The 22716-nt window shown below is 43.9% G+C and overlaps 1 protein-coding gene across 1 annotated transcript in view; it reads right to left on the minus strand.

The window, feature by feature from the left end:
- me1 (malic enzyme 1, NADP(+)-dependent, cytosolic) overlaps nt 1–22716 on the minus strand; it is a 118480-nt gene that overhangs the window by 60098 nt on the left and 35666 nt on the right. The window contains exons 2-3 of the mRNA XM_064945303.1: nt 18231–18364; nt 13521–13670 (exon numbers count right to left, since the gene is read on the minus strand). Coding sequence (XP_064801375.1) covers nt 13521–13670; nt 18231–18364 — 284 coding nt within the window. The remainder of the gene's footprint in view (nt 1–13520; nt 13671–18230; nt 18365–22716) is intronic.

Genomic DNA, 22716 nt, shown 5'->3' on the forward strand with positions numbered 1-22716 from the left:
AGGGGTGGGCAACTCCAGTCCTTGAGGGCCTGATTTTTTTCACAGTTTTGCCCCAGCCTCAGCTAACACACCGGACTCCAATAATCATCTACTCTGTGTTTGCTAGGGATGGAGAAAAAAAGTGTAACACCAATCAGGCCCTCGAGGATAGGAGTTGCCCACCCACGGTTTAAATCCGTGACTTGGCTTAACCTTGAAACCATTAAACCTTTGGACATTGGCTGTACTAAACTCGACTTCTTTGTTTGGGGAAAAAGTGTGTATCGAGAGCTGAAGCCTGAAGTGCCAGAGCTGGAAAAACAGTGACTAAAGTTAACCACGTGGGTTGTAGGCTCGGTGGCCATAGACATCCATGGAGCATCAGGTTCAGTAGAGCACATGGCCCAAACAACCAATCCCTCAGCATGGATTTTATTAATCATCATGAAACGGATAGTTTGGGAAAGTAACTCAAAAACTATGTACTGTAGCTAGGGATATCCAACACTACAGTTGTATTGAGATTGAAAATGCATCGAGTCCTGCTACTGTAGCTTGAATCTGGCTCATTTGGTGTAACAGCTGTTTATATACAGTAAATTATGTTGCATATGAAATGTCATGCTCCTGATATATAGATTAATTCCTCAGATTGGTAACATGGGTTTTTAGCCCGGCTCGGAGAGAAAGGAGAAAGAGAGGCAGAGACTGCAGACGATGTTGTGCCAATAAGGTTGGGAATTGGAATGGGGCTTTTTTTCCCATTCACCCTGGGGGAAACAAAGCTGGATTCAACAAACCAGCAGCGAACCCTTTCCGTGAAAAAAACAAATGCTTGGTGTTAAGATGTTTCTGCTCGCTTGCAGTGTTTCCTGAATCCCGGGTCATATGTGGTGTCATGTGTTAAATCACACACACACACACACACACACACACACACACACACACACACACACACACACACACACACACACACACACACACACACACACACACACACACACACACACACACACACACACACACACACACACGGCCTTTAAAAAGCCACAGAAGAACAGGGCCCGAGACAGGTCACCGGCTTAAAACATATCTACTGGGGTATAGCAGCACAACACTGGCTCCCCTCCTTTCTAAACACTCTGCCAACATCTGCTCTGGTATCACTGCAACACACACACATACTCACACACGCACCCGAGAGATATAAACTCTATATTTTCTTTCATTCTCAGTCTTGCTCTAAATCGTATTCTCATGCCCTTCCACAGTCAAAATGATTCTGCCAAAAAAATAGCGTCATAAAAAATGCACACACAATAAAGTTGGTGGAAGTAGCCGACATGTGCCAACACAGGGCATTTCATAAAGCACTGTATTTAACTCTGCAACTTCTCCCTACTTGATGGTCCCACTTCTTTCCTCAAGAAAGGAAGAGGAATTTCTTCATCTCTGCCAGCTGCAGTTAGTACTGTGGAGGGAGGAAACTTTGTCTGGGGTGTTGTGAACTGATTGTGTTTAGGGAACTGAAGGGTTCTCTTGGACCTAAACATCACATTTTCCATATATTTTCTTGTGTTCCAACACACCTGCTACTAATGTGTACTTAAAATAAAGAGGTAGAGTAAATCTGAATCCAAGCAAATATAAAAATGCCTATATTTAGAATTGATATATAGAATGATGACGCTGAACTAACATGGGAGATAGTTTTCAGTAAATCAATGCATTGTTGAAGGTTTGCTAAGCATTGACATGTTTACGCCACATCAAGTGTGAAGTTAGTGTGCTTAAATTATATTTGATTATTGAATTGACTAAACAGTGATGCAGTCAAATCACTATATAACTTTAGTTCTCCCCTGAAGCATTCCTGTGAGCCAAAGTCTTTGTCACCCTCCCCCAGAGAGAGAGAGAAAGAGTACAGTACAGGTTCAGTGAGCACAGCCTTGCCATTGAGAAGGATAGACACAGGATAACCTGACTCCCTGTAGAGGAAAGGCTGTGCAACGACTGCAAAACAGCAGAATCTGAGAGCTGCATTTCCTGACAAAATGTCCAAAACATAAATCAATTAGAGAGTGTCATTTCCCCAAATGTGAAACCCTTATTCAAGGTTTCAAAGACATCTCTGATGAGGATAGGCTACCCTGTTGGGGGAGGACGCAGAAAGCTGTGGGTTGGCAGCGCACTACATTGCTGCCTGCCATAAGATGAGGGACAGCGTCTGACAGGTCAACCAACCTGAACATGTCCTCTATGCTTATTGGTGAATGTATGGTTATTTTGACCCTCGGTTATTGTTGTTACTGTTGTCCCGTTGACAATTTTGATTCTTATTATTTTTATATTGTACATATCCAAAGTAAGCTTTGGAAATATGTACAGTGCCTTGCGAAAGTATTCGGCCCCCTTGAACTTTGCGATCTTTTACAACATTTCAGGCTTCAAACATAAAGATATAAAACTGTATTTCTTTGTGAAGAATCAATAACAAGTGGGACACAATCATGAAGTGGAACGACATTTATTGGATATTTCAAACCTTTTTAACAAATCAAAAACTGAAAAAATGGGGCGTGCAAAATGATTCAGCCCCTTTACTTTCAGTGCAGCAAACTCTCTCCAGAAGTTCAGTGAGGATCTCTGAATGATCCAATGTTGACCTAAATGACTACTGACGATAAATACAATCCACCTGTGTGTAATCAAGTCTCATTATAAATGCACCTGCACTGTGATAGTCTCAGAGGTCCGTTAAAAGCGCAGAGAGCATCATGAAGAACAAGGAACACACAATGCAGGTCTGAGATACTGTTGTGAAGAAGTTTAAAGCTGGATTTGGATACAAAAAGATTTCCCAAGCTTTAAACATCCCAAGGAGCACTGTGCAAGCGATAATATTGAAATGGAAGGAGTATCAGACCACTGCAAATCTACCAAGGCCTGGCCATCCCTCTAAACTTTCAGCTCATACAAGGAGAAGACTGATCAGAGATGCAGCCAAGAGGCCCATGATCACTCTGGATGAACTGCAGAGATCTACAGCTGAGGTGGGAGACTCTGTCCATAGGACAACAATCAGTCGTATATTGCACAAATCTGGCCTTTATGGAAGAGTGGCAAGAAGAAAGCCATTTCTTAAAGATATCCATAAAGTGTCGTTTAAAGTTTGCCACAAGCCACCTGGGAGACACACCAAACATGTGGAAGAAGGTGCTCTGGTCAGATGAAACCAAAATTGAACTTTTTGGCAACAATGCAAAACGTTATGTTTGGCGTAAAAGCAACACAGCTCATCACCCTAAACACATCATCCCCACTGTCAAACATGGTGATGGCAGCATCATGGTTTGGGCCTGCTTTTCTTCAGCAGGGACAGGGAAGATGGTTAAAATTGATGGGAAGATGGATGGAGCCAAATACAGGACCATTCTGGAAGAAAACCTGATGGAGTCTGCAAAAGACCTGAGACTGGGACGGAGATTTGTCTTCCAACAAGACAATGATCCAAAACATAAAGCAAAATCTACAATGGAATGGTTCAAAAATAAACATATCCAGGTGTTAGAATGGCCAAGTCAAAGTCCAGACCTGAATCCAATCGAGAATCTGTGGAAAGAACTGAAAACTGCTGTTCACAAATGCTCTCCATCCAACCTCACTGAGCTCGAGCTGTTTTGCAAGGAGGAATGGGGAAAAATTTCAGTCTCTCGATGTGCAAAACTGATAGAGACATACCCCAAGCGACTTACAGCTGTAATCGCAGCAAAAGGTGGCGCTACAAAGTATTAACTTAAGGGGGTTGAATAATTTTGCACGCCCAATTTTTCAGTTTTTGATTTGTTAAAAAAGTTTGAAATATCCAATAAATGTCGTTCCACTTCATGATTGTGTCCCACTTGTTGTTGATTCTTCACAAAAAAATACAGTTTTATATCTTTATGTTTGAAGCCTGAAATGTGGCAAAAGGTCGCAAAGTTCAAGGGGGCCGAATACTTTTGCAAGGCACTGTACATTGTTACGTCATGCCAATAAAGCACATTGAATTGAGAGAGGGAAGTAGAAGTGTGAGCCAGAGCCTAACTTATCCTCCGAGAGAGAGAGAGAGAGAGAGAGAGAGAGAGAGAGAGAGAGAGAGAGAGAGAGAGAGAGAGAGAGAGAGAGAGAGAGAGAGAGAGAGAGAGAGAGAGAGAGAGAGAGAGAGAGAGAGAGAGAGAGAGAGAGAGAGAGAGAGAGAGAGAGAGAGAGAGAGAGAGAGAGAAAAAAATGGGGAGGAGGATGGAGATGGCTGGATCGGAGCGGAGAGTGGAAGAGGTGATTGTTTGGCATTGGGCTCCGTTCCGGGACTGCAAGCTAAAGCTTGGCCAGAGGAGGTGAGAGGAAGCTTCAGTCTGATGACCTGAGCACACTGACCCTAATATAATCCAGAATGCCGGAGAGGAGAGCCCTGCTTATCCAAACATCTACAAGTTGTCTGCTATTAGGCCAATTAGGCATGGCTAAACCCAAAAGGTCCTATAGTGACTAGGAGTTCTCACATACAGTACTGTAAGAGTTCATCCTCCCTTAGCACTTAATCCTGTCATAAGTGCTCCAATAAACATACAGCAATGAAAGAGGAAAGGATATTAAGCTAAGGGCCCTGAGGCTAAACACCTCCCTCTGCAACTGGATCTGGACTTCCTGACAGTCCGCACCCCAGGTGGTAAGGGTAGGTAACAACACATCCGCCACGCTGATCCTCAACATAGGGGACCCTCAAGGGTGCGTGCTCAGCCCCCTCCTGTACTCCCTGTTCACTCACGACTGCACGGCCAGGCACGACTCCAACACCATCATTAAATTGGCCGATGACACAACAGTGCCTGATCACTGACAACCACGAGACAGCGTATACGGAGGAGGTCAGAGAACTGGTCGTGTGGTGCAAGGACAACAACCTCTCCCTCAACATGATCAAGACAAAGGAGATGATTGTGGACTACATGAAAAAGAGGACCAAGCACGCCTCCATTCTCATCGACAGGGCTGCAGTGGAACAGGTTGAGAGCTTCAAGTTCCTTGGTGTCCACATCATGAACAAACTAACATGATCCAAGCACACCAAGACAGTCATGAAGCATGCATGACAAAACCTATTCCCCCTTAGGAGACTGAAAAGATTTGGCATAGGTCCTCAGATTGTCAAAACGTTCTCTACAGCTGCACCATCGAGAGCATCCTGACTGGTTGCATCACTGCCTGGTATGGCAACTGCTCGGCCTCCGACCGCAAGGCACTACATAGAGGGTAGTGAGATCGGCCCAGTACATCACTGGGGCCAAGCTTCCTGCTATCCAGGACCTCTATACCAGGCGGTGTCAGAGGAAGGTCCTAAAAATGGTCAAAGACTCCAGCCACCCTAGTCATAGACTGTTCTCTCTTCTACCGCACGGCAAGTGGTGCCGGAGCGCCAAGTCCAGGTCCAAGAGGCTTCTAAACAGCTTCTAACCCTAAGCCATAAGACTCCTGAACATTTTTCCAAACGGCTACCCAGACTATTTGCATTGCCCCCCCACACCACTGCTACTCTCTGTTGTCGTCTACGCATAGTCACTTTAATTAACTCTACCCACATGTACATACTACCTCAACTAACCGGTGCCCCCGCACATTGACTCTGTACCGGCACCCCCCTGTATATAATGATATTTTTTACTGCTGCTCTTTAATTACTTGTTACTTTTCTCTTATTCTTATCCATATTTTTTTACAACTGCACAGTTGGTTAGGGGCTCGTAAGTAAGCATTTCACTGTAAGGTCTACAATTTGGCGCATGTGACTAATAACATGTGATTTGATTTCCCAGTTGACGACAGTGCATGTCTCCTGAATAAACTGAGAGGGACTATGGTTTGAAGTCAGGTAATACCTGCAGCGGAAATTCATTTATTATCACAAAGGTTAGTGTAGAGAAAAAGGAGAGGTGAAATTCAAGGTTTTTTGTTTATCCTGTCTCAACTTTTTACCAAGCAGACCAAAAGACATGCTCTAAATTGTTTTACTAGGTCCTCAGTCTGTGAGATAATTAATCCCAAATGTTTTGCCACGTTCCTCATGAGGTCAGTGTAATTCAAAACCTTTCCTCTCCATTTTCTTCCTTCATGATGTGTGATAGCATGCATAACAAAAGAAGGAATAAAGTTATGAAGTGGTCATAAAATAGGTCACATGATTAACTTCTCAAACGTATGCATAGAAAAAAGGATTTGTGTAATATGACAATCACTCATTCCGGCTATCAAAGACTTGTCCCAGTCGAATGCTCTCGTGTCTCATGGATTAAACATCCAAGAGGGCAATTTTCTACTTAGCCACTTAACCTCAATGCTCATCGATCCAAAGGACACTCATCTTACATGCTTACAGCAGCAATGTGTGTGGGCCTGAATGCTTGGAACACAACACTTAAGCCTCTACCCGGGGGGCTGAGGCGCTTCATCAAGCACATGTTGCCCCTGCAGACTGTGGAAATTTCATCTCATGTTTATCATTAAAACAGCATAGCCATTTGTACTGTATGTAAATAATGTTATTTTATATCTCGCCTTTTGTTTTAATCAGACTCCCCGACTTTGTAAGACTAATTATACTACAGTTTATCCATTATCCAGCATGATTGAAAAGCTCGCCACCATTGGACTCTGGAGCAGTGGAAACGTGTTATCTGGAGTGATGAATCGCGCTTCACCATCTGGTAGTCCGACAAACAAATCTGGGTTTGGTGGATGCTAGGACAACGCTACCTGCCTCAATGCGTAGTGCAAACTGTTTAGTTTGGTGCAGGAGGAATAATGGTCTGGGGCTGTTTTTCATGGTTCAGGCTAGGCCCCTTAGTTCCAGTGAAGTGAAATCTTAAAGCTACAGCATTCAATGACATTCTAGACGATTCTGTGCAGTTTGGGGAAGGCCCTTTCCTGTTTCAGCATGACATGCCCCTGTGCACAAAGCGAGGTCCATACAGAAATGGTTTGTCGAGATCTGTGTGGAAGAACTTGACTGTCCTGCACAGAGACCTGACTCCATTGAACACCTTTAGGATGATTTAGAACGCCGACTGCCAGCCAGGCCTAATAGCCCAACATCAGTGCCTGACCTCACTAATGGTCTTGTGGCTGAATGGAAGCAAGTCCACGCAGCAACGTTCCAACATTTAATGGAAAGCCTTCCCAGAAGAGTGGAGGCTGTTATGGCAGCAAAGGGGGGACCAACTCCATATTACGGCCATGATTTTGGAATGACATGTTCGACGAGCAGGTGTACACATACTTCTGGTCATGTAGTGTGTTAATCTTCAAGGCCTCTCATTTCCACCTCCAACAAAAAGTATTGCAGTGGTCCAGAGTCATCGACACTTGACCTCTACCGCCGAATCCACTAAGGGGTTATAATGAAGATAATCCATCTTTATTAATAAGATGGATTGGTTATCAGCGCTCACCTTAGAAGGTTCTTTGTTGGTGTTATTTAGTGTCTGTGAAATTAACATTTGTGGTGATAGTTGTAGCAATACTAGTGGCAGTTGTGCTAGCAAACAGCTCCTGCATTTAGTGAGTGACTAGCCACAAAGTCATTCGTTTAACTGAAATAGACTAAAAATGCCCTGTGTATCCTACACTTATGAGCTTATAGGTCCTTTCTGCCTACGATTAGCCCACCCAGAGATCAGTGAATCAGCTCTGTTCTGACACTTCATGGGGCTTGACCTTTGCCCCCTACAGTGGAGCCTAGTATTGACGTGGTTAGTCAGTGTGAATCGGATTACAGACAGTAAGCCTGGGACCAACAGGGCGCCTCGCCCACAGAGTGCTCTTTATACCTGAGAGGGAGGCAGTGATTAGAGAGCTAATATCAGTCTATTCAGCCACTCTGATGGTCTAGACAAGCACACACACACACACACACGCACGCACACACACACGCACACACACACACACACGTAAGCATGCACGCAAACTCACATGAGGAATTCATTACTGTTATATCTAGATGGTGCTGTATTTTGCGTATAAATCTGCTATAAGAGTTAGAGAGAGATTCACAGAGACGAGTTAGAGTTGAAGTCGGAAGTTTACATACACCTTAGCCAAATACATTTAAACTAAATTTTTCACAATTCCTGACATTTAATCCTAGTAAAAATTCCCTGTCTTAGGTCAGTTAGGATCACCACTTTATTTTAAGAATGTGAAGTGTCAGAATAGGAGAGAGAGAATGATTTATTTCAGCTTTTATTTCTTTCATCAAATTCTCAGTGGGTCAGACGTTTACATACACTCAATTAGTATTTGATAGCATTGCCTTTAAATTGTTTAACTTGGGTCAAACGTTTTGGGTAGCCGTCCACAAGCTTCCCACAATAAGTTGGGTGAATTTTGGCCCATTTCTCCTGACAGAGCTGGTGTAACTGAGTCAGGTTTGTAGGCCTCCTTGCTCGCGCACACATTTTCAGTTCGGCCCACAAATCTACTATGGGATTGAGGTCAGGGCTTTGTGATGGCCACTCCAATACCTTGACTTTGTTGTCCTTAAGCCATTTTGCCACAACTTCGGAAGTATGCTTGGGGGTCATTGTTCATTTGGAAGACCCATTTGCAACCAAGCTTTAACTTCCTGACTGATGTCGTGAGATGTTGCTTCAATATAGCCACATCATTGTCCTCCTCAAGATTCCATCTATTTTGTGAAGTGCACCAGTCCGTCCTGCAGCAAAGCACCCCAACAACATGATGCTGCCTCCCCCGTGCTTCACGGTTGGGATGATATTCTTCAGCTTGCAAGCCTCCTCTTTCTCCTCCAAACATAACAATGGTCATCATGGTCAAACAGTTTTGTTTCATCAGACCAGAGGACATTTCTCCAAAAAGAACGATATTTGTCCCCATGTGCAGTTGCAAACTGTAGTCTGGCTTTTTATGCCGGTTTTGGAGCAGTGGCTTCTTCCTTGCTGAGCGGCCTTTTAGATTTTGTCGATATAGGACTCATTTTACTGTGGATATAGATACTTTTGTACCTGTTTCCTCCAGCATCTTCACAAGGTCCTTTGTCCTTTGCTTGTTGTTCTGGGATTGATTTGCACTTTTCGCAACAAAGTACGTTCATCTCTAGGAGACAGAACACATCTCCTTCCTGAGCGGTATGACGGCTGCGTGGTCCCATGGTGTTAATACTTGCGTACTATTGTTTGTGCAGATGAACGTGGTATCTTTAGGCGTTTGGAAATTACTCCCAAGGATGAACCAGACTTGGAGGTCTACAAAAAAAAATTCAGTGGTCTTGGCTGATTTCTTATGATTTTCCCATGATGTCAAGCAAAGGGGCACTGAGTTTGAAGGTAGGCCTTGAAATACATCCACAGGTACACCTCCAATTGACTCAAATTATGTCAATTAGCCTATCTGAAGCTTCTAAAGCCATAAACTTAGTGTATGTAAACTGCTGACCCATTGGAATTGAAATACAGTGAATTATAAGTGAAATAACCTGTCTGTATACAAGTGTTGGCAAAATTACTTGTGTCACGCACAAAGTAGATGTCCTAACCGACTTGCAAAGAAATGTGCGGAGTGGTTGAAAAACAAGTTTTAATGACTCCAACCTAAGTGTATGTAAACTTCCGACTTCAACTGTATGTAGACAAAGATCGTGATAACAGAGAAAGTTGTTCCTATAAGACCAGTTGACCATAGAAAAGGTGCTCTGAGAGGCTGTGAGATCTCTATACAGTACATACATGCTCGAGCTCCCCGACCAAGTTCCCTGTGAATCTAGACGGAGTTTAACCTTGACTCGGGAGTAGACGTACCATAGTAAATGTCCGGGACACTCCAATTCGTATGATTTGTTACGTTTCATATGGTATGTACAGTCGTGGCCAAAAGTTTTGAGAATGACACAAATATTAATTTTCACAAAGTTTGCTGCTTCAGTGTCTTTAGATATTTTGTCAGATGTTACTATAGAATACTGAAGTATAATTACAAGCATTTCATAAGTGTCAAAGGCTATTTTTGACAATTACATGAAGTTGATGCAAATATTTGCAGTGTTGACCATTCTTTTTCAAGACCTCTTTAATCCGCCCTGGCATGCTGTCAATTAACTTCTGGGTCACATCTTGACTGATGACAGCCGATTCTTGCATAATCAATGCTTGGAGTTTTGTCAGAATTTGGGGGGTTTTGTTTGTCCACCCGCCTCTTGAGGATTGACCACAGGTTCTCAATGGGATTAAGGTCTGGGGAGTTTCCTGGCCATGGACCCAAAATATCAATGTTTTGTTCCCCGAGCCACTTAGTTATGGCAAGGTGCTCCATCATGCTGGAAAAGGCATTGTTCATCACCAAACTGTTCCTGGATGGATGGAAGAAGTTGCTCTTGGAGGATGTGTTGGTACCATTCTTTATTCATGGCTGTGATCTTAGACTAATTGTGAGTGAGCCCACTCCCTTGGCTGAGAAGCAACCAAACACATGAATGGTCTCAGGATGCTTTACTGTTGGCATGACACAGGACTGATGGTAGCGCTCACCTTGTCTTCTCCGTACAAGCCTTTTTCCGGTTGCCCCAAACAATCGGAAAGGGGATTCATCAGAGAAAATGACTTTACCCCAGTCCTCAGCAGTCCAATCCCTGTACCTTTTGCAGAATATCAGTCTGTCCCTGATGTTTTTCCTGGAGAGAAGTCTTCGCCTCACTGTGCATGCAGATGCACTCACACCTGCCTGCTGACATTCCTGAGCAAATTCTGTACTGGTGCCCCGATCCCGCAGCCGATCCCGCAGCTGAATCAACTTTAGGAGACAGTCCTAGCACTTGCTGGACTTCCTTGGGCGCCCTGAAGCCTTCTTCACAACAATTGAACCGCTCTCCATGAAGTTCTTGATGATCCGATAAATGGTTGATTTAGGTGCAATCTTACTGGCAGCAATATACTTGCCTGTAAAGACGTTTTCGTGCAAAGCAATGATGACGGCACGTGTTTCCTTGCAGGTGACCATGATTGACAGAGGAAGAACAATGATTCCAAGCACCACCCTCCTTTTGAATCTTCCAGTCTGTTATTCAAACTCAATCAGCATGAGGACAAGGCTGGAGTGTGTGTTAACGAGAGAATCACTGACATGATGTCAGCCGGTCCTTTTCTGGCAGGGCTGAAATGCAGTGGAAACTTTGGGGGGGGGATTCAGTTCATTTGCATGGCAAAGAGGGACATTGCAATTAAGTATATGCAAATTGCCATCATACAAACTGAGGCAGCAGACTTTGTGAAAATTCAAATTTGTGTCATTCTCAAAACTTTGGGCCACAACTGTATGGTAGGTATCAATCATTTTGTATGTTATGTTCAGATTTCCAATTCATATGATAGGTTACAATTTGCTTGTTTTTCTTCGCAGATTCAGAAATTGCAGAATTGCTCAATTTACCTGGAGCTAACGCTGCAAATAGCACTGCTGGGTGATTTATGACTTGTTTCAGGAAACTAGGCCTATGTCGCGTGTCACTACTTCACAGGAGAGGCATTTGAATGTAAGCTTATTTTTTTTATCAAAATGCTTTTTTTTGTCAGAAATGCCTTCTCCACCCCCCTCCATGGGCTAGGTTTTAATTTTTTTAGTTAACCAGGTACGTTGACGGAGAACATATTCTCATTTACAGCAACAACCTCAGGAATAGTTACAGGGGAGAGGAGGGGGGATGAATGAGCCAATTGTAAGCTGGGGATAATTAGGTGACCGTGATAGTATGAGGGCCAGATTGGGAATTTAGCCAGGACACCAGGGTTAACACCCCTACTCCTACGATAAGTGTCATGGGATCTTTCGTGACCACAGAGAATCAGGACACCCGTTTAACGTACCATCCAAAAGTCAGCACCCTACAAAGGGCAATGTCCCCAATCACTGCCCTGGGGAATTGGGATATTTGTTTTTATACCAGAGGAAATGGTGCCTTCTATTGGCCCTCCAATGACACTTTCAGCAGCATTGGGTCTCCCATCCAGGGACCAACTAGGACCAACCCTGCTTAGCTTCAGAAGCAAGCCAGCAGTGGGATTGAGGGGAGAGGCCTGGGTCTAGGACTGGCTGAGGACCAGGTTTGTCTGAGAGTCAGCGATAGTCCACTGGCCCTCTCCAGTGTGTCGAGTATCCAGAGCCTGCTGCTAACTGACCCAATGTCACATATCTACCAGTCCCAAGTTCCCCACCCCCGGGCTCTGGCAGCTCGCGTCTTGGCCCACTGCATTGTGGGTCTGCGGGGAGATATAAGATTACTCCTTCAGTCCAGTGTCAGAGGTAGGGGAGCTTGGAGCATAGAAGCATGATAGACATATTTTCCACATACTTGCTAGTTCTGGGGAAATTGTGGAAAAGGGGGTTGTATAACTCCCCGTGTGTGTGCTTAGGTTTCCGAACGCATTTTCAAATGTGCCCAAGGTAAGCATTTCAAATAAAACTGCTTTGGATTTAGCATTCGCTACTAATCAAAAGCATCCCTGGTTATGATCCGTTTATTTGGGGTTTTAGACTTGAGACCCACAAGGAAAAGTTCACTGAGGACGTGAGTGGGAGTTGAGTGAGTGAGTGGGAGTCCATACAGTTTATATATTCCATACAGGCCCTGGTTAAAAAATATATTTTTATTTTTAAATAGTGCACTAAATAGGGAACAGGGTTCCATTTGGAACGCACTCGGTGCGTCAGTGTGTGACTGACTGACGAGAGAGTGAGGAGAGTGAGAGGGTAAAAAGCGTTTCTAACTGAGAGGAACTTCACCATCCTTCTTCCTCTCCCTCTCCCACAGTAGTTGACTGCAGAACAATACTGGCGGTGGTCTTTCTTGGACCATGTTAGTTCTACTGTCTAAGACTCAAACCCAACACCTGACATCTTCACAACACAGCGCAGTGTAGATGTGTCGGAGCCAAACGTGATCAGCTCCTTGACGTTGTCTGAATGCGTGTTATATTAGTTTGATCTCCAGTATGACTAACGAGGGAGTTCAGTGGTGACAGAGAGACGTGGACCTAATTGTTTGAGGAGAAACAGACACGGATAACTGAGCAGACCAAAGAGGCAAGTCCTGCTTTATGCAATGCCAAGTCTATTCAAGGTGAACTGTACACAGTAACTGCTTAAACTGGCCTGAGCTGCCCAAGGACTCGCAGAACCCAACTCGACACAGACCCGCCCCACCCTCTGATTTTGCTTGAGAGTTTGCTGCAATAGGCCAACATACACAGATGTTTGAAGATTCAAAAGGATTTATGTTTCATAAGAATGCATCTAAATTATTTGACAATTGATGGTCAAATCTTAAAACAATGTTTAGGCTGGCCACGAGCAGCAACTGTGTGTGTGTGTGTGACAGTATATCCAGGCCTTTTCAGTGTGCATGCATGCATGTGGTGTGTATGTGTGTGTGTGTGTGTGTGTGTGTGTGTGTGTGTGTGTGTGTGTGTGTGTGTGTGTGTGTGTGTGTGTTTCTCTCTCACCTGGGTCTCCTGAAGGCAAGGCCATACATCTGGCAGGCCAGGCCCACGGTGGGGGTGTAAACGATAGGCATGAACCTCTCTGTGTCGGACGTCAGCACACGGTAGAACAGCTTCTCATTCCTGTCCTGGAGCCCCATCAGAAACACATATCTGGGAATGGCAGAGGAGGAGGGGGTGAGGGAAAAGGTGGCAATCTTTAACACTGATTCCTAAACTGTGCATGTAAAATGAGCTTCAGAGTGGATTTATGAAATACAAAATCTCAGAGAGCGCGAAAGAGAGAGAGAAGAAGTGTGTGTGTGAAGAGGAGAGCGCGAGAGAGACGTATGGGGTGACAAACAGATTGCACCATGTGAGAGCAATACCTCACTTTGTCGGGCCCCACTTTCCCCTTTCCCTCTGGACAAAAAAGGCCCAATTGAAAAGAAATGGCCCATGCTGACTCCCTCCTTGCCTTGATGAATACAAGCCCTGCTCACCTTGCGATGATAGTGCCATGTAGTACAATAACTGCTGGATAAAGTTGCTGTTGCTTATGTTACAAACGCTTAGAAAAATACAGAGCGCACAGACACCCATCAGATATCCTTCACAAGCTCCTTGTTACGATCAAACATCGACGGGGGGACTGAAGATTTTACATATGACCCAAATTAACTGCTAGACCACCCCATGGGTCCTCCACTCATGATAAGAAAGCTTTCCACAAAAGCTGGAGTATAACGTCGCTCTTGTTGGGATGATAGAAAGTGTGCATTGCCACGGTCATTGGATACAGGGTGTTAACAATCTCTTTTAAAAAAGGTTGATGGTGTTCCAGCCCGGGTAAAATCACTAGATTCAGACGCGGGATGAATTCCTATTGGGCGGATGGTCAGGGGGAACATAATTACTAATCATTTGTAGACTGCAAATTGACCGTCTATATATATATATACACAATTTTTTTTTTTTTTTGCTCAGCAAACTTGGGTGGCCAAATAATCCTGCCATACCAACACAATTCAGTCACGAACTAGGGACACAGAACGAGACCAACTTATTGGTGCCCAACATTGTGTGATTGGTGATGTGACTTTGAGGCCACGTCAACGCACAGTGTCAAGCTAGGGTTGTACCACTCACATGACACTAGGAAACGGGGTGGCACAAAATGTATATTGTCAGTAAAATTGGGTATTTCAGTCTAGGTGGTCTAGACCCATACGATCATTTTGATTTCACTTATCTAGTTGTGGCAGGACAGCAGGTCTCAATAACCATGTTGAGTCTAGTTATCTTTTCCATGAGCGACTACAGCTTGAGCCTGTTGTGGCTCTCTCTCGGCCTGAAAGGATATCACAGTCACACACACACAGTTTTTGTTTTTCAGATAAAGTGTGTTAACAAGCGTGTGAAACTCTGCTTAAACTTGGCATGGGAAAATAACTTTTCCCTCTTCCAACCCCTTCTCTCTCCATCCAAATGCATGATTCTTTGCAGAAACTCTTGCCGGATGGTTTTTATGATGTTCCTTTAAACGGCTAGATAGCGTATCACATGCATCAGGTTAAAAATCACAAATGGGCATTTTAAGAGTTGACCCCATATGACTTTTTAGTATTCGTGAGTCCTTCTCTTTATCTCTGCAACTGGGTCTTCATGCAGAGAAGAGGATTTCTCCAATAAAGCCAGCCTGGGCCACCATCTCTGTTGTTATAGACATGTTTGGGCTTCAAGCCAGTGATGTCCAGAGTCCAGCCTGCTTTATCAATGTCCAGACACCAGAATGAATCCCTGCTTTGGGGAGTAGTAAAAACAGTAAATAGTTGCTGCTTGGAATAGAATGGCATGTAATCGTTTAGTGAGAGTTTTGAGCAACGGTCATGCAAAAATACAAGTGACACGGTCGGGTCCAACAATTACCACAGAAGGCTTGAGAAGAAAAGTAAGGCCCAGACTGCAATGGAAATACTATGGCCAGAGGCATGAGGACAGGCAGGGCGAATACCAGCTCTAATAAACTGGTCCGATGCCCTGAGTGGACTGGAAGGCAACGCCGGACTATGAGACAAATTGTTGATGACATTGAAAGGGCATGGGAAAAGGAATAAAACACGGCTAAATTGCTGTTTTGGAGGATTGATGTGGTACAGTATAGCAACCGTGTCTCAGTCATCATACCACCACGCTGGAAAATCAAGTGGGCTAAAAGCAGTGGTGGAAAAAGTACCCAACTGTCATACTTGAGTAAAAGTAAAGATACCTTCATAGAACATGGCTCAAGTAAAAGTGAATGTCACCCGGTAAAATACTTCTTGAGTCTAAAAGTATTTGGTTTAAAATATACTTAAGTATCAAAAGTAAAATAATAGATCATTTCAAATTCCTTATATTAAGCAACCAGATTGCACCATTTTCTTGATTTTTTTAATTTATGGAAAGCCATGGGCATATACTCCAACATTCAGACATAATTTACAAACAAAGCATGTGTTTAGTGACTCCACCAGATCAGAGGCAGTAGGGATGACCAGGGATGTTCGGTTGATAAGTGCGGGAATTGGACTATTTTCCTGTCCTGCTAAACATTCAAAATGTAATGAGTACTTTTGGGTGTCAAAGAAAATGAATGGAGTAAAAAGTGCAATATTTTCTTAAGGAACTTTAGTATTTTAAAGTATTTTAAAATAACTACTATACACCACTGGCTAAAAGGTCTTCCTGACCACAAATTGACCACAAATCCTGTCCCTCTCTGTCCCATTAACCAACCCAACCAGTCCTCACACTAACTACACATCCACAGGCCACAAATGAAGGACTGCAGATACCATGGTTATTGAGATCTGCTGTCCTGCCACTATGGAAATGTATCCAACATTGGGATTACATTTACTTTAAGCCTTGTAGTGTCTGACAGAGAGATATGCTGCTCGTCAGCAAACAAGTTTTCAAGATACACTACATGCTCAAAAGTATGTGGACACACCTTCAAATTAGTGGACTAGGCGATTTCAGCCACACCCGTTGCTGACAAGTGTATAAAATTGAACACACAACCATGCAATTTCCATAGACAAACATTGGCAGTAGAATGGCCCGTACTGAAGAGCTCAGTGACTTTCAACGTGGCACCATCATAGGACCATCATAGGATTCCAACAAATCAGTTTGTCAAATTTCTGCACTGCTCGAGCTGTCCTGGTCAACTGTAAGTGCTGTTATTGAAAAGTGGAAACGTCTAGGAGCAACAACGGCTCAACTGCGAAGTGGTAGGCCACACAAGCTCACGGAACACAACCGCCGAGTGCTGAAGCGGGCAGCTTGGTGAAGCGCGCAGCTGGAATGGTGTAAAGCTCGCCGCCATTGGACTCTGGAGCAGTGAAATGAGTTCTCTGGTGTGGTGAATCACGCTTCACCATCTGGCAGTCCGGCGGACGAATCTGAGTTTGGCGGATGCCAGGAGAATGCTACCTGCCTGAATACATAATGCCAATTGTAAAGTTTGGTAAAGGAGGAATAATGGTCTGGGGATGTTTTTCATGGTTCGGCTAGGCCCCTTAGTTCCAGTGAAGGGAAATCTTAATGCTGCAGCATACAATGACAATTTAGACGATTCTGTGCTTCCAACTTTGTGTCAACAGTTTGGGGAAGGCTCGTTCCAGTTTCAGCATGACAATGCGCCCGAGGATGAAGCAAGATCTATAAAGAAAAATGTTTTTTTTTCACCTGGTGTTGAAGAACTTGACTGGCCTGCACAGAGCCCTTACCTAAACCCCATCAAACAACTTTGGGATGAGTTGGAATGCTGACCGATAGCCAGGCCTAGTAGCCCAACAACAGTGCACAACCTCACTAATGCTCTTGTGGCTGAATGGAAGCAAGTCCCCACAGAAATGTTCCAACATCTAGTAGAATGCCTTCCCAGAAGAGTGGAGGCTGTTATAGCAGCAAAGGGGGGGACCAATTCCACATACACTTGGCATGGTATTGTATGTAACTTTCAAAATAATGAAATCATCCCTGTATGATGCATTGTGCATCATATGAAGCTGAGTTTTGTGTCATAGGATGAAAAATATGTCATACAGGGATGATGATTTCTGTATTTTAAAAGTAACATATCTTGAAAACTTGATTACTGACAAGTAAAACATTTTGGAACTATATCAACAATGGACTGATGTCCAAATACCAAAATACAGTTTTTTGGGTGAAATTCTCCTTTAAAACAGAGGGATCAACACAGAGAATATGGTACACCCGCCCCCATGATTCAAAACGTTAAATTCACTCTGCATGACTAACTTCAGGAATGTGGTATCTGTGACCGAACTGCCAATGATCAAAGAAATCAGCCTGGGACATAAGTAATGCAGCGTTACATAATACTAAACCTTTGTGACCATAATCAGCTGCAGTAGGGACTGGAGATTAAATCAGCATTTATTTTATGTCTTAAAGAAGATTTAAAATGCTGTGAAGAAGGAGAGGAGAACAAGGATGAATGAAGACATAGAAATTGAGAAAAAAGTAGAAAAAAGTAGTAGTGGTTTGTTCAGTAACCAGTAGGGTGCTAGGGTGGATTGAATAAAGAGCTCAGAGGACTAGTCCGTAATCCTTCCCTTAAATCTCAGTCTCTTTGAAGGCTTCCAGGTGTGTGATCTTTCTCTCTCGCTCTCTCTGCAGCTGGGCTCTCCCAGCACACACACAGGATCTCAGTCTCACCTGTCCAGGTCGTCCCTCTTCATCTCGTAGTTCTTGAGGACACGGAGGAGCTGCACGTCCTGGCTGAGGAAGCAGGGAGGCAGCAGGCCGTGGATCCCCAGCTGGAGTCGTTCCTCCAGGGAGAAGGCCATGCCCTAAAACACACAGAACCATATTAGGGACATCTGTTAGACCACCACCATAACACCAGAGCACAGTAGAGACATCTGTTGGACCATTAAACTACTAGAACGCCACAGATCACTGTTTAAGGCCACCGTGGGCTAGCTTCCGTAGGACTACTTTGTTGAGAAAGACTGAGTCTGACCTTAATGTATACGGTAAGCCCTCTGGTCCCAACTACTCAACATTATCGTGCGGCTGTAATTCTTGACTACAAACTGTGTACTTGAGTGTATGTATTTTGTCTTTGATTGTACTTTAATTGATAAACTTCACATTGCAAATGAACTTTGTGTAAAAAAGATAGTTATTCTAAGTGTACAAGTCTGGTGTCTGTGGAATGATATGTACATAGGCCTACATTCTAAACAGTTCCAAATCCAGTTCAAGTCCAAAGACAGCAGTAACTGGAGAAAGAATGGTTTAAACCACAGATCAGATCTCATTACCTACTTAAAATGTCTCTTCTACAACCCTGATATCCTCTTTCCATTCAACATGACTGGCTGAGACTGCCCGAGTAAAACTTCCTTTGTACTTTTAGCCAACGTTTCTTTAAGCAGGGACATTTCCATTCATCCCTCTACAGAATCCCTGGAGTGATGATACTCGGGCTACTGCATCATCGGCCCTATCCCAGTGTTTGCTCTGGATGGGGGGCGGTTCCCCTCAAGTATTAACCCTATTGGCTGATCTGATGTTCTGATGGGGCAACCGTCTGCTCACATTCTGCTGTGATGTCCGTCCCCGCGAAGATACACACTGCAGTCCATCAGACGACCACAACCTTTGACCTTTACCACAACCCTGACCTCTAGATGGGCATATCGATAAACACACACATTTAGCTTCTGGGTTATGACCTTGAACACTACTGGATCTGTGAATCGGCTGTTGCCACCGTTGCCCCTCCTCTCTTATGGAGTCTGGTGGAGGGAGAAATAAGAGGGTAGGCTCATTGTTATGACTGAAATAGAATAAATGGAAAGGTATCAGATTAACAACAAGGTTTCCAATGAATTCCATTCCAGTCATTACAATGAGCCCAACCTCTGATTAAAGTGACACCAGTCTCCACTAGTCCATAGAGGTGCTGCCACCGCCCCATAGAGGGATCAGAGTGTGTGTAGATGTGAGAGACAGTGTGTTGAAGACTCTCTGGCTGTATTTTTACATCTATGTCGCTGCTGGGATGGAATTGAAGTTGTGGTACAACTTCTGTGTTTTGGAACGCACACCATGTGGGCTTGGCTGAAATGTACAGCTTTTTTAAGGAATTGGCACTTTTAAATCTGGTTGAGGGGTTTGATTACATGGACGCAGAGCAAGAGTGAAAAAGAAAAGCATACAGTGCAATAAAATGTAGTGTTCTTGACGTCGTACTAACCATCGGAACTGACCACAGGCACATTTTCAAACCTTGGCAGATTTTCTTAAAAAAAACAAAACATTATTGGGTTCGGTCTCAACTGAACTTGGGACTAATGACTCTGGGACACACACAGGTTACAGTGCCTTCGTACGCAGTGCACATCATCAGACAGGAACACACACACACCTCTTGGCAGAACACCTGAGGAACAGGCTAAGTATTTGCCTGATCACTTCACTTCGCATATTAGCAATGTTTTATTTGTCAAATTTATATAGAGGAGCATTCACACAGATTCTATTATAAATACTAGGGGAGGTTTGGGCTGAGAGGTTGACAGCTTGGATGTCATTTACTGTACCTGTGACTTTCAGTGGACCCATGGTCTGATGTCAATGTCAATGCATTCCATTTCTGTCAGCAGGCCAACAGCGTGTCTATTCACAGCCCAAAGCCTACACTAGTCATGGACTTGTGGTTTTCCATACTGCCACATAACAGCACATCAGTGGTGGGCCGTCAGGGCCAGCAAGGCCTTCTCTGCTGGCCTAAACATCATCAGAATATAATTTTTTTAAATATATTTTCCCACAAATATGTATTAAATTATTCCCCAGAGTAAGAGTTACACTCTTCATTTCATAGCGTTCCTCTTGGTTGTGCTGCTTCCAGCCCCAGGTTGAGATTTGGGGGGCTGGTCTTTATGTTAGATCTTTTATCCAATCATATTCAGCCATCATGTATTGCCAGGGGTCTAAAATCTGCCCTCAGGCCTTCAGAATCAACAGTGCGGGCGCTTGTAGCTTAAAGTGAATGGAAATTAAAATTTAGTGTCAACCAATCAGCTTTAGAGTTGGCTATTGTACGCCTGCTGGCTGGCTCCAGTGTTACACAGGAGCCAGCTAGCAGGCGTAGTGCGTGAACGTCTTTTGATTGGATTACCAATATTGAGAGGCAGGTCCTATATGGGCAGGTCTTAGAACTAGGAAACTGAAATTGATCAACGAATTAATTTGCGTACTACTAAGCTGTTTTTTCAACCCACAATGGCGGAAGGAGAAGATATCGATTTGGTCGAGGATATAATTATTACGCCATTCTCAAGACAAACTTTTCAAGAAAAGTTAGACATTGTCAGGAGAGGTAGACGCCGACGCTACAAAGCCTGTCACAGGCGGGAAAGGTGTTCGTTCGCCACTTTCAACTATGGGCGCTATCAATGACTCACAGGCTCCGAGAAGCACTGCAAACTGTACTGCTGTGAATGCCTATTATTTGCAATTGATCGATTTGGTGTTTGGAGCCACACTGGCTTTGCAAACCTGAGTTGTCTAACCAAGGCAGCAACGAGACACCAAAGTACGGCTGGGCACTTACAAGCAATGGTGCTTTTGAAAACTTTTTGGGACACCCGAGTGGCTCTACAGCTCAACGAACAGGTGCGCAGGGCAACGAAGCTGCACAATGAAAAGGTATTGTACTCTTCCCCTGCAATTCTCTGAATAAAAATGTCAATTTCAAGGTGAAGCAAGGCCTGGTTATACTGCGTATCTGTCTAAATGTATAGTATCTAGAGCCATGGCATCATAATGATGGTAATAAGAGATGGATTAATTTGGGTGGGACTGTGTAGGACTTCACTGAAGGCCCAGGCCCCAGAACCACAGCACGCTACTGCAGCACATTATAGTACATCAACCACTTCTGGTCAGACGTAACCTCTGTAGTCCTTCCTATACGGCATTGACACTCGTCCCTTGTGTTGGAGCTAAAACACACCACCCTGAATGCCATTTCAATGATGATTAGGTGCAATTATCATTTGTTCTGACGTTTAAGAACATTGTTTGTTATTTCAATAAAGTTCTGTTCCCTCTTTGTGCCTGTCCTTTCTCCAGGCTTGACTGAGTATGTCCTTCAAATGGCCCGAGGAGCAGACACTCAATACTGCCAGCTCGGAAATTGCTACCTTCCCCATAATCAAAAGATACATTCTACTTTGCTAAGAGCCAGTGGTTGACATCATAAAGGGTGTCTCAAAGGCTTTGGACTGTACTGGGCCATTATACAGCTCTGTTTAGCTGACTCATACAACTGACCATGAGACATATTGGAGACTAGAAGCTCTGGAAACGAAGCAAGGTTTGTTTTTTTTAAATACATGAATGGATCTACATATAATGTGGTGACATTATTATATGAGATCAAGCCTCAGATGTGCGAGTGCATACGCCACATGTGTCGAACCAGAGGGGGAGAGGCGAAGCGAGAGGGATAACTGGGCCCAAAATCTGTCTTCTCCAGCAGGTGGCATTTGTTTTGTATGTTTATATGGAGGTCAATGAGAGTGTGGAATTTGATTAACAAAAATGTAATGGCTTGTTTGTTACGTGTGGCTTATTCGATCAAATAGTTTCCTAATGCTTAGGTTGTTACGAGTGTAATGACATAAGTAGGACACGTTACCTCCCGGAAACTTTGAGGGAAAAATACACTTTATATCGGAGTTGGGCCTGGTGTTCACGCACATATCTGCCCTCTCATTAACTAGAATGCGCTCACCTGATCTTGCCTCCTCCCGACTGCACTTTCATTTTTGAAGACATTTCCTTTCATTGTTATATCACTAATTAGTAAAGAACGCCCCTCACCTGGTTGTCTAGGTATGAATTGAAAGGAAAAAACAAACACCAGCTGACACTAGGTCCTCCATGGCATGCGAACACAAGCTCACGCAAACAGCCACACACGCCCAAACGCACAAACTTGTTCTCTTGAATAATTGTGTGAATTTGGACAAGCATTAAAACAAAACAGTGGCCCACACAGTAGAAGCTCTGACACAGTTAGGGGCTTGTCTGTGTCAGAGCTAAATGTCAGGGCATGTCTGAGAGAGTCAGATGACCCATGGACTCAGTCTCATTAACAATAATTACTCGACACAGCTCTGTG

This window comes from Oncorhynchus masou, chromosome 29 (assembly GCF_036934945.1).
Source record: "Oncorhynchus masou masou isolate Uvic2021 chromosome 29, UVic_Omas_1.1, whole genome shotgun sequence".
Lineage (NCBI taxonomy): Eukaryota > Metazoa > Chordata > Actinopteri > Salmoniformes > Salmonidae > Oncorhynchus > Oncorhynchus masou.